This window comes from Saccopteryx leptura, chromosome 5 (assembly GCF_036850995.1).
Source record: "Saccopteryx leptura isolate mSacLep1 chromosome 5, mSacLep1_pri_phased_curated, whole genome shotgun sequence".
NCBI classification, from domain to species: domain Eukaryota; kingdom Metazoa; phylum Chordata; class Mammalia; order Chiroptera; family Emballonuridae; genus Saccopteryx; species Saccopteryx leptura.
The window spans coordinates 131,899,698-131,912,141 of record NC_089507.1 but is presented as its reverse complement, the minus strand read 5'-3'; the positions used below and the strand labels follow the sequence as shown (position 1 = coordinate 131,912,141).

At 39.1% G+C, this 12,444-nt stretch overlaps 1 protein-coding gene across 7 annotated transcripts in view; it reads left to right on the top strand.

Annotated features, from left to right (window-relative positions):
* The window catches only part of SFMBT2 (Scm like with four mbt domains 2), a 259,063-nt gene that overhangs the window by 114,481 nt on the left and 132,138 nt on the right, over positions 1-12,444 (top strand). For 6 of the 7 annotated variants that reach the window (XM_066384911.1, XM_066384913.1, XM_066384912.1 and 3 more), the window contains 2 exons: positions 5,531-5,619; positions 7,268-7,514. In XM_066384911.1, coding sequence (XP_066241008.1) covers positions 5,531-5,619; positions 7,268-7,514 — 336 coding nt within the window. Of the gene's footprint in view, positions 1-5,275; positions 5,352-5,530; positions 5,620-7,267; positions 7,515-12,444 lie in introns of all 7 variants that reach the window. The other variant, XM_066384914.1, reaches the window with a different exon arrangement.

Sequence of the window (12,444 nt, the reverse complement as noted above, 5' to 3'; positions counted from 1 at the left end):
CTGAACCTTACTGATAATCAGATGGCTGAATTTGTGATTCTGCAGCTCAGAAAAGAGGTCTGGTTTGTAGAGAGAAATTGGCAGTTGTCATGTGAACGGATAAAATTATTCATGGAAAGACCACCAAACGAGAAGAATGGATATCCAGCCCTGGTCCAATTTCTAAGCAATACTGAATCATCAAAAGTTGAGTAGAGGTGGCCCACCGAGGACACTGAAGGAGGAAGTGGAGTGTTGTGTCAAATATCAAAGGAAGGTTTGAGAAGGCATTGGTGTGCAGATATGAAGGTCTGTGGAGACAATTGTAGTTCAGAAGTTTGGTAGTGGAGGGGGTGGAAGTTGACTGGGTTGAATGGTGGGTGGAGAGATATATTTTCTTTGCAAAGTATTAATTTGTCGGAAAAAAAAGTGTTCAAGGAACACTTTTTAAAAAGGAAAGGTGGTTTTAGAACTTGTAGGTGATGGTTTGGTCTAGGGCGTTTCTTTCTTTGTTTGTTGATTAATGCTGCTGTTATAAGATGCTCTAGTTTTCAAGGGGCACAGATGAGGAGGCAGAATGAGGCAGAAATAGAAGGTGGGCAGGAAGATTGGAAGTGGGTAGTTTTTAAAGGAGCCACAGCCATGGAGGGAGCATCCACAGGCAGGCACCACTTCACCTGCTGTGTGTCCCTGATGAGGGCTGTCCTTGCTGCTACTTCTCAAGACGGCATTGGATACCATACTGAGGAACTGGCAAAACAATGTTATGCATTTTTCAAAAATTCCCTCAACAATACATTACTGCAAATGATATTTACTGAGGTATTTGCCTAAATTAAACAGGTATAATAAAATACAATAAGAATTTATTAGAATAAATTCATTTTGGCCCTGTCCTGTTGGCTCAGTGATAGAGGGTTGGCTAGCATGTGGAAATCCTGGGTTTGATTTCTGGTCAGGCCACACAAAAGAAGCGACCATCTGCTTCTCCACCCCTCCCTCTCTCCCTTCTCTCTCTTCCTCTGCTGCAGCTATGGCTTAGTTGAAAATTGGTCCGGGGCACTGAGGATGGCTCCATGGCCTCACCTCAGGCACTAAAATAGCTTTATTGCTGAGCAATAGAGCAATGGCCCTAGATGAGCAGAGCATCACCTCATAGGGGGCTCGCTGAGTGGATCCTGGTTGGGGCACATGCGGGAGTCTGTCTCTCTGCCTCCCTGCTTCTCACTAAAAAAATAAAAGAATACATTTACTTTTTATTAATATATAGCTTGTATGAATTGTAGGAATAAGTTACTGATAAAAAATAAAGTTGTAAAGCAGCTACTGCTTAAGCTAGCTTGTATTATGTGTGACGAAATCTAGTTTAAGTTGTGAGCTTTATGCTTACTGTCTCAACAGTGTTTTTTTTTGTTTCTGTATGTTTGTGTATGACATCAAGAACAGAAGTTTGATTTGGAAGTGGAAGAAATGTAGACTACAGGAACTATAGTGTACTCTGCAGTATCGATTAAATATAAGTATAAATAGCTGCATGTGTAAACATTCTTATTGATGTAAGCATTGTGTATCAGCTATTCACTATTGATCTTGTTCTCATAAAAATATCAGCTACTGACTGGAATAAATGATCTGTACACCGTGTATCCTATTGTGTTAAGATATTATTGCTAAATTTAGCCAGAGAGATTGTATTTTACTACTTTATAATAATGGGTGATGGATTTTATAATAATGTGAAGAAACAGGAATAGAAGCTAAAAATAAATTGGAATCCCATAACAGTGTTACATTAGGAATTATTTTCCGTAAGGTAGGTTTTTTTTGGTGGGATACCAGTTTGTCAATGTTTCAAGATGTGATTATGATAACAATATTAACATTAATACCCAAATTAGGGAAGGAAAATTAAGAGATTAGAAGGCTAAAAAGTGCCATCATATCCTGGATGGAATTTTTATTCTAATTATAATTTTAAGTTAATGCATTATTGTGATTTTTATACCCATGCCCATCATTTTGTATCCATGATCTGATCTACAAGTTTAGTGAAAGTTAAATTTGGATTGTAAGAACTTATTAGCTCATAATTACAAATTTAGTTTGAGATATTTCATATACATTATTCTAAAAGGAATGTTAGCCTGTTATGTAAGTATTTCAATGCATTAAAGAAAGAATAATTGGTTGCATTATCAAGCAGCACTTCACTTTTTACTAAGGTTTTTTGATCATGTACACTTCCCTGAGTGATAACTACAGGGAAGTTTATATTTATTGTCTTGTTCAATTCTTAGAATTACTCAATGAAAGAGTGCCCATTAAAAGTCACATACAGGCCCTGGCCAGATGGCTTAGTAGAGCATTGTCCCATGCACCAAGGTTGTGGGTTCCATCCCCAGTCAGGGCACACAGGAGAAGCAGTCACTGAGTGCACAGGAAAATGGAACAACTAAGTGGAACAATGAGTTGATGCCTCTCCCTCTGTCTCTCTCCCTTTCTTTCTCCCTCTCTCTCAAATCAATGAAAAAATAAAGTTACATACGGACTCATAATAATGTATAGAATGTTAAGTAGCAAAGGCCTTTTTTGTAAGGGTTTGCATAAATACTGTCCAAGGTTTGAATAATTATAGCATAAATATTAAATGTTTTGATTATACAGAATTTTCTGAGGTACATACCACTTATTTTACTTTTAACCTAATTTGTTACCACTGTGAGAAGTCTGTCATTTGCTTCCAACAATTCTTAGATAATGTCTTTGTTGAATCCTATTCTTCAGAGCAATGTAATGATACTACTTTTTGTGATTATACAAGGATATTTATACAACTGAAAGAGTCCTAAAAAGGTAAAGTGAAACTCCTTGTAATCAGGGAATGGTAAGTGCTGAGGAATGCATGTGTGTCCGTGTATGTGTAAGTTATAAAACATTCCTCACAGGCTTCATCTTTTTCTGGACTGTACTTACTAAGGACAGGAATACTTATATCAATATGCTTGAATCCCAGTAGTATGTAATGAGGTCTATTTCCCATAGTAGGAGCTTATCAATTTTGTTGAATCCTTTTATGATAAATCTTTCTGTTTGTAGGAACAATTTAATTCAAACCCTCTGAAAAATTAATGTAGGCTGTCTTTTAAAAACCTCTAAGGGAAGGGATTCTGTAGTCCTTTGTTCTTAATAATAAGTGTAAGTGCTTCCATTTATAATTCAACATTCACTGTTGCCTCTTCTTTTCTTTAGCAAAGTCAGTGTTAAAAAATGTTTTCCTGACAAGTCAAAGACTGCCCCCTCACATCTTGTAAAGGCTCAGTCCTCTTGTGAGCTAGGAGATTCAGTGGACTGAGCACTCTTACTTATCTCTTATTCCTCCAGTGACCCATTAAAGTGCCAGTAAAGGAATAAAAAAATAACGAAACCAACAACAAGAAAGAATTGAAGAGGGACCAGCACAGAAAAGAAATTTCAAAATGTTTCTGGCAGCCTGTAACTTGAAGAAGTCTTGGTGACTACTAGAACATTGTGGGGGCTGCCACTGAACTGTCCCTCGGGGGGGTGGGTGGGCAGAGGCCTTTGAATGCCAGGAAGGTGGGAGTCCCATGTGGGGCTGAAAATCACAGGGTTTAACTGGATGCCTGTAGTCAGAACACTTCCTGGCTCTCACTTCCCCCCACTCCATTGGTACAGCCCAGTTTACATGTGTCTTTTTTAATCCTTATAGTATCCTATAAGAAAATGTTGTAAGTGCAATTGTACTGAAGAAGATAGAAGATAAGAGAAATTGAATGAATTACTCAATACCATATTGCCAGTGATGGCAGAGCCCAGACCCTCCCCACACCATGACTTGGTTTTTCCCACCTCACCATGATGGGGAGAGTTATTTTGTAATAACTCTGTTCCTTTAGTTTTGAGCCGTGCCTTTGAAACACTTAGACCAGTGGTTCTCAACCTGTGGGTCACGACCCCAGTGGGGGTCGAACGACCAAAACACAGGGGTCGCCTAAAGCCTTCGGAAATACACAGGTTGAGAACCGCTGACTTAAACAATCTGTACACCACTTGAGTCTTGAACCTTTCAGAAAGGCTAAGTATTGGATGTATCCAGGCAGTACTGGGGCTCGCTGGCTCTTTATGTGATGTGAAGGTCAGAATCACTGTGCGGGTGGATGGGAATCTGGGGCATGTAATCACCTATTACTGATTCTGTGAACCATTTGGTGCCTGGGGAAGGCTGATGGCCTTCCTGGGTGTGGATGTAACTGACAAAGGGTGGAGAGATCTGTAGCTTGGGAGATAAAGCTAAGAAGTTACATTTTTCTCAGATGTTGGGTTTTGAAGACTTATAGAATAGTGGTTTTGAAAGTATAATATTTCCTTTTTCAAAAATGTCTCTGAGTCATTCCTTCCTTTTTCTCAGAGCCGTCACCCCTGTTTTGGACCCTGCCACTTGTATATAGTTATCTGCAGTAGCTTCTGCGTCGGTTTTCCTGCCATTAGTCTCTTGTATCCATTCAAGCCATTTTTTTTTAATAGGCCAGATTCATTATATGCTGATGGTTCCTGTGATGATCATCTGTGTTTACATTTTTTGCTCTCCATAATTTTATTCTACCACCTAACATTTTTTTCCAGTGCTTTGTGCTCCCATGGTGCTGGATCTGGTGGGAACTGCACTGTCTTCCTTTCCTCCCTCCCTTCATCACTCTCATTAGCATACACTGCTCTGCTCCATTGGAAAATTTCTTCTTTCTCCTCCTCCTCCTCCTCCTCCTCCTCCTCCTCCTCCCCTCCTCCCCCTCCTCCTCCCCTCCTCCCCCTCCCCCTCCTCCTCCCCCTTGCCCCTCCCCCTCCCTTCCCCCTCCCCCCTCCCCCTCCCCTTCCCCCCTCCCCCCTCCCTCCCTTCCTTCCTTCCTTCCTTCCTTCCTTCCTTCCTTCCTTCCTTCCTTCCTTCCTTCCTTCCTTCCTTCCTTCCTTCCTTCCTTCCTTCCTCCTTCTTTCTTCCTCTACCCCTCCTTCCCCTTCCCTCCTCCCCTCTCCCTCCCCCTCCCCCTCCCCTCCTTCCCCTCTCTCTCCCCTCCCCCTCCTGCTGCTGCTGCTGCTTCTTCTTTTTCTTCTTCTTTCTTCTTCCTTCTTATTCTTTTCTACTTCTATGAACTTTTATATAATACAGGGCCTGGTTTTATTTTCTTATCTGGGAAACTTTCTCTGATTCTTCTAGCCCTCATTAATCTCTTTCTTCTTGGAACCAACTAAATTACATACTTTAAAATATCTTTGTTGTTTACAGAACTCTCTGAGTAGGTTGTAAGACTTCAGAGCCACCTAATTAATCGCCATCATGCCCAGCAAAATCTAGGCATGTGGTAGGTATAAAGTCACATATTGTTGACAAATTTGTTGTTGTGATTTTAGTATGTAAGAATGGTGCTTAAAATTAAGAGAAGCATTGAAATAGCATACATATAGCAAAGTGCTGTGCTTTTAAGTTTATTTGATACTCAAGTGGTATTGAAGTATGTTTTTTTCTCCTTTGTCTCACCAGCAATCAAAGAAAAATACACAGACTGGACGGAATTTCTCATTCGTGATTTGACTGGTTCCCGGACAGCCCCTGCTAACCTCCTGGAAGGTGTATGTATTATTGTTTACAGCTATTCTATGTCTGAAGCATCACAGTTACATGAGCTCAAATCTAACGGGATCTTTGCATATATCCTTCTGTAGGTACATGCATATACACAGGTATCTATATTCAAAGAGCCTAACTTCCTATTTTTTTTTAACTTACTCAAGTTAATGATTCTAATGGCATTGAATAATCTTCATCTGTGGTATAGTCAATAAATGGGAAATTAATTTGCTTCTATGTGAACACATTTTTAAATATGTTAGAATATTTTCTCACTATCCTGTGCAGTTCAGCCTCTGTCCTATATTAGTGAATGTAAATAAAATCTTATAGTATAACTTTTGTGTAGGTGAAACTAAGCATATTTAGGCTCTAATATAGTTTTGGAGTATATTGATAAATGGGTCTATTAACCATTCCACTGTAGATGCATAACCCCAAGATTTAAATACATGTGTTAAGTACTAATTGAATTAACACAAGGATAAATGTCTAATCATATTTAAATGTGATTAAGGTAATTTAAAGCACTAAAAAAATTTAATTTGAAATATTGATGGTTTATTTGAAAATAATTTTGTGATGAAACATTTCACTTTTACTGTCTATAGTAGAACAGGAAGAGAAATGTATTGTGTTATAAATAATTATTGAGTTACCAAATCTCTTTGAAGAATGCCCCTGAAAAAAGGGGAAACACAATGAAAAACAAGGAATATAATGTGGATTTTGACAATATCATTATTCTCTTAACCTTAACCATAAGTTTCCTTTGATATTTTGGAATGCCACTAATATATTGGGTTATTGAGTTTGGTTTTGTGAAGATTTTGCTTGGTGTATTTGTTTATCTTAATAGCTACTGATATAATTGTTTGGTTAACAAAACAAAATGATGGTTGTTCACCCTTGTAAATGGACAAATTGTCTTACTTGTTTAGGTTTTTTATTTTAAGCACACTTGCTTACAAGATTGGCTGAACAAACACCCTTTTCATATGCTAACATGCTAAGAAGTTTGCTTAGATAGGGCAATAATTTCATATATTCTCTAAAGCAACTATCAGGTTAAATGTAAAAATAACTTTACATAATGTTCTAATTAGTGTGTGTCATTATTGTGTATTAAACATGTCATCTACACATATTCATGCTTTATGCATTCGATCAAAGTGTGAGAGGGTCTTGCTTATTATAGCAGAGACCACCAGATACATGTCTGTTGAGTCTGGTATAAACTTGCATCCCCATGTTTGATGTATCTGTTAGAAAAATAGACATTTTGACACCACATCTTTTTTAGTTCAGCGCAAATTTGGGTATAATTCTTAAAAGCATACTCATTTTTAACAAATGCAATTTTCTCTGGGAAGGGTGATTTGTTTGGTGAGAACTTAGCACAAACTGTTATTTCCTATTGACTTGTGATTTTTGTCATTGGATAGAGTTGGGTAAATGGAAGTGTGTGTGGGAGGAGAGGGAAGGGGAGGGAGCGAGGGCTGTGGAAAAGATGGGGGTGGAGGGAAACACCAGACTGTTTGCCAATAGCTTGGATGATGGTGTGAAAAAATATTATCTCTGCTGTCATCTGTTTCCATGAGAACCTTAAAATAAAGTTTAAAATAAGGAGTTTTGCTTCTGTTTAAACAGCCTCTGCGAGGGAAAGGCCCTATAGACCTCATTACAGTTGATTCCTTAATAGAACTTCAGGATTCTCAGAACCCTTTTCAGTACTGGATAGTTAGTGTGATTGAAAATGTTGGAGGAAGATTACGCCTTCGCTATGTGGGATTGGAGGACACTGAATCCTATGACCAGTGGTTGTTTTACTTGGATTACAGACTTCGACCAGTTGGTTGGTGTCAAGAGAATAAATACAGAATGGACCCACCTTCAGGTAAGGGCTGAAGCTTTTGCTGTTCTGAATTATTTGAGAAAAAGATGTGCTATTTTTCTGGATGTGTCTATGGAAAATTTATGAACTCTGTGGTATTTTGTACATTTGAGTATGTGAATGTTAAGCATTTTAACTTAAGAATACTTTCTATAGAGAACAAAACTCAAGACCTCAATTACTAGTGATCTAAAAAGAGAAAGTGTGTTGGAGTATGTGGAGGTGATCTATCTACTTCCTTTGGAATCACTGGTTCAAAATGAAAGACAGTAGACTGGGATTTGGTTATATTTTCCTTTTTCTTTGGTGATTTTGATAATCTTGCACGGAGGTTCCCAAATCTCTACCTGTCCATCCAGTCATGTATACATACATACATACATACATACAAACATCCATACATATGAATTTCCAAACCAAATGCTTATCATTATATATAATCTGTTCTTACCTGGAAATAGCAAAGAGAAAAATATCCTACTATGCTTTTTGCCCTGACATATTGAAGATTTTAATTAGCTTCAAATGCACTGCCAAGTGACTTTCCCTAGTCTTAATTGCATAGAATAGTGCATTATGCTTTCTGCCATACCTAACTGGCCAATAATCTCAGTGTTTACAAAATAATAATTCTTGAATGTTTACTATGTGCCAGGTGATTTTACATCTGCTATGTTTTTTATTTTGATTCCAAGAAAGTGTTGCATGTTTGGTGTGAATATTTCCTTTTATAGCAGAGAAAATTGAGACTGAGTTTAAGGTACTTGTCTGAGGTCACTCATCTTGTAGAGAGGAGGCACTGTAATTAAATCCCAGGTCCATTGCCCATTCCATTTCCACAGTGCCCCTTACTGGCCTCACTAAACTTTCGATGTATAGTCTCAGAAGAAAAATGTTGTATTCTTATGGAGTTAAGGATGCCAAGGGAGAAATACACATTTCTCCTAGAAATGTTGCTTTTCATTTTGGTGAATTTTTTTGGTGTACTGGAGGCAAAGACTTGGCTCTTTGCTTTATTAAAATTGTTAGAGATTTTTTTCCTGTAATAGTTGTCACTGTTTTTCAGTCTTGAGTAAGTGAAGCTGAGAAGTTTTATTTCCTTTTTCTGTCACTCAAGGGCTTTAATTGAAAAAAAACTTCCTAGTTCTGTATCTCATGTATTTGCATTTGTGTTAAATATGACAGGAGTATAGACATGTAACACAGTATTTTATGAGTATTATTGTTGTCAACGTTTTGAGAAGCAGCCAAGAAATCCATTTACACCTTGAGTAAGTTTGGACTTTGATGACAAACAGAGCGCTTGTCGGTTTCTGAGGGGAGATCTAACTCATGCTTGCTTTGGGATTCATAATGCTTCAGAATAAATTTACTTTGTGTGGAAAGCTGGGTGTATAAATCTTAGCTTAGTACCTAATTGCTTTATAAATTTTAGGAGAAACATATATTTGCCAGTGTAAAAATTTATAGCAAAGCGAAGGACTACTAGTAACCTCTTAAGTTCTCTAAAATGTCCCTTTCCCATGAAATCATGGGACTTGCACTCAAAGCAAGAATGGAACGTGTCAAGGTAGAAACTCAGCAAATATTTGCAGATGAGGGCTCTCTTCTTTTACATAATTTGATGTCTTTATAAGGTAAGAATAAATTGTGTTTGTCTTAGTAATTTTTTGGACATGAGTGTCCATTTCATTGAAGAGTTTATGTGATCTCTTAAAGACTTTGGCAAAGGCATTCCTCATCAAGAAATTATTTTCCCAACATTTAAATTGTCAGCAAGAAAGGTTATGTGTGCAAAGAATATAAAAGGCAAAAAGATACTTAAAATGTGACTTTTAGTTTTTCAAAAGCAGTAGTTACAAGATGAAAACTGGATTGTGTTACCTTATTCAGCAGAACGATACCCCAGGAAGGCAGTTATTACCGCTGTCTACACATGGTATCAGAACCCAGTACTCTGTGGGTTTGTGGGAATTAATTTCAAGTCCCAGTGTGACTTGTAAAACTTATGTGGTAGCACTGTTTCCTTAACTGAAATATAGGTGGGAATAAAATTTCAGACTTGTATAGACAATATTAGGGCTTTATTTCTTTTTTATTCCCAACACCCTTAACTGGTGGTGGGAAGCAGAATTGGAGGGTTGGGGAAAGGGAGGCATATTTTGAGGTAAGCCCTTGTGAGTTTCCCTGCTCTCAATGCCCTTGTTGTTGTGCACCAACACCAACACTGTTGCTAAAAAAAATCATAGCTCTTCCTTTAGTTTCACTTTTATTCTTTCTACTTTTTAAAGGGGCACAGTATTTTTCAACTGTTCAGTGCAAATAGAGGTAAGAGAAATAGATAATAGAAGGAGCGAGGGGAGCTAGTGTTCAGGACTCCAGGAAGAGGTGGTGGATTTTACACAGTCCACCAGTGAGAAACCTATAGTCACTGTGCCTTTCTTTTCTGCTGTGAATCAGAGCGAATAGCTTAGGGATGGGAGGACACATGGCTGCTGGTATCATGCAGGTGCAGCCGGAATAGGCTGAATCCAGCCTCAGTGAACAAAGAATAAGGGAAGAGAAACTGGTAAAATGCCAATAGTCATGAAGGGGGCAGGAGCTTCCTAAGGTCCACAGTGATTCAGCCTTTGTGAGGAGAGGGCCGGCAGTCCTGCGGTGCCTTCTCTTCCATGCTGAGTGGAAGGCAAACGGCAGAGCTTCTCTTGCCCTGTATCCGCAGCCCAATGCTCGCACTCATTTTCCGGCAGCTGATCTCCTCTGTTGTGTGGTCATACAATCATGTCCCTTTGTAGAATGCTATTGGTGTGGCCCATGCCCGCTCCATGCCTTCAACCATACCATGAGAGGACTTACCACTCACTCTGTGCCTTCTGCCCTGCTGTCTCCCAGTACCTGGCTCAGTCCCTGGCACATAGTGGGTGCTCAGTAAATATTTGACTGATATGAATTGACTGGATAAAATGTCGGCTATGTTTATAGGGAAGGAAGGAACCAGCCAAGTCCACTTTCTAGGGGCCAAAGAAATGGAAGGGGCTTTGGAAAGGAATTTGCAATGGAAAGTCCAGCATGAAGACACCCCCAAAATGATGTGGGTTATACTGTCCTCCTTGCTCCTGGTGTGTTAGGGGAATTTTTGAAAACAGAGCAAGTAGTGCTGCTCTTTGTTCATGTGGTTTCTTGTTTAGCTCCTGTGTTGACACTAGGACATGTGAAATACATGGGAATATGGTCTGTGAGGTCTACTAAAGTGTTTGTACTTGTAAAAGGGTCTCCACTTGTGACACAAGCTGGAAAAACCTGCTAAAGTAGAAAGAACATGGACTTGGAGGTGGTGTCTAAGTTAGCTTCTCCTTTTGCTTCTGTCACTAGCTACAGGGCCCCTGGGCAAGGGGTTCTATTTCTTTGAACCTCAGTCTCCTCATCTGACATTTCTAGGTATTCAATCTGTGACCAGGGTATTATGGTTATATTTGGTTCTCTAAGGAAAAAGAATATTTTTTTGAGCTAAAGAGAGAGAGAGATGAGAAGCATAAAGTTGCATCACTTTAGTTGTTCATTGATTGCTTCTCATATGTGCCTTGATCGAGGGGGCTCCAGCTGAGCCATTGACCTTGGGTTCAAGTCAGCAACCTTGGGCTTCAAGCCAGTAACCTTTAGGCTCAAACCAGCAACCATGGGGTCATATCAATGATCTCATTGTCAAGCCAGTGACCCCGTGCACAAGCTGGTGAACCTGTGCTCAAGCCAATGACCGCAGGATATTAAACCTGGGACTTTAGTGTCCCAGGTCAATGCTCTGTCCACTGTACCACCATATTGAGGTCAGGCCATTTGAAGGCCACTCCTGCTTTTATATTTCTTGATGTTTATAAAGCAAGGTAAGTCATATATGTTCTTGCAGAAGCTAAGGAGATGAAACCTTTTGAGTTTTAATTTAAACTATATATATTTTTTCAAAATATTATGTCAACCTTAAAAACATTATTTTTTTCTGTCTTACTGTAGATAGATCTTGGAATCAGCAAATTTCTGCATCTAATTTAAATCCTTTTTGTCTGAACCTTTCCTTAGTCCAGAAAGAGCTGTTGATTTCTGTGTTAGTCAGCTCAGGCTGCCATGACAAAATGCTGTAGATTGGTGGCTTAAATGACACAAATTATCTTCTCCCGCTTCTGGAGGTTGGAAGTCAAAGATGAAAGTGTCAGCACAGTTGGGTTCTGGAGAGCGCTTTCTTCCTGGCTTGTAGATGACCTCCTTCTTGCTTTATTCTCACGTTCTTTATTCTTGCTTTATTCTTCTTTTGTGTGTGTGTTGGGGAGCAGGTGGGGAAGAAAGAGAGAATATTACTGGTCACTTCTTTTAGAGAGCTCTAATCTCATCATGGCCCCACCCCCGTGACCTCATGCAACCTAATTACCTCCCAAAGGCACCATCTCCTAATACCATCACATGGGGGGGGGGGGGGATAGGATTTCCACACATCTGTTTTGAGAGGACATAAACCTCCAGCCCATAAAACTTTCCAGTGTCTGTTTAACAACCCTAGACTAGTCTTCCCATCTTCCCTCACTGGTCAGAATCTGGTAGAAAAGAAAGGAGTGGAGGTTGCAGGGTGTGTGAAAAGAAGGAATTGCCCTTTGAAGCCTTCTTCACTTGGAGGCTGTGAGATGCTGATTTTGTGAACTTCATCTTCTCACAGGACTTAGCTTGAATCAGCCTGCCAAACAGTTGCGCAGAGGGAGATCACATCATTTTTCTTCACTTAGGCTTTTAGTTAAAGATGAATCAGGATAGATTTTAATTGCTTATGACTTTCCCAAAAACAGGAATACACGATACACTCTATTAAATTACCTGTAACACAATCATTTTAAGAAAATATTTTATGTTCTTTTAATGGTGCTATTTATTGTCCATAAACTTGCCAATG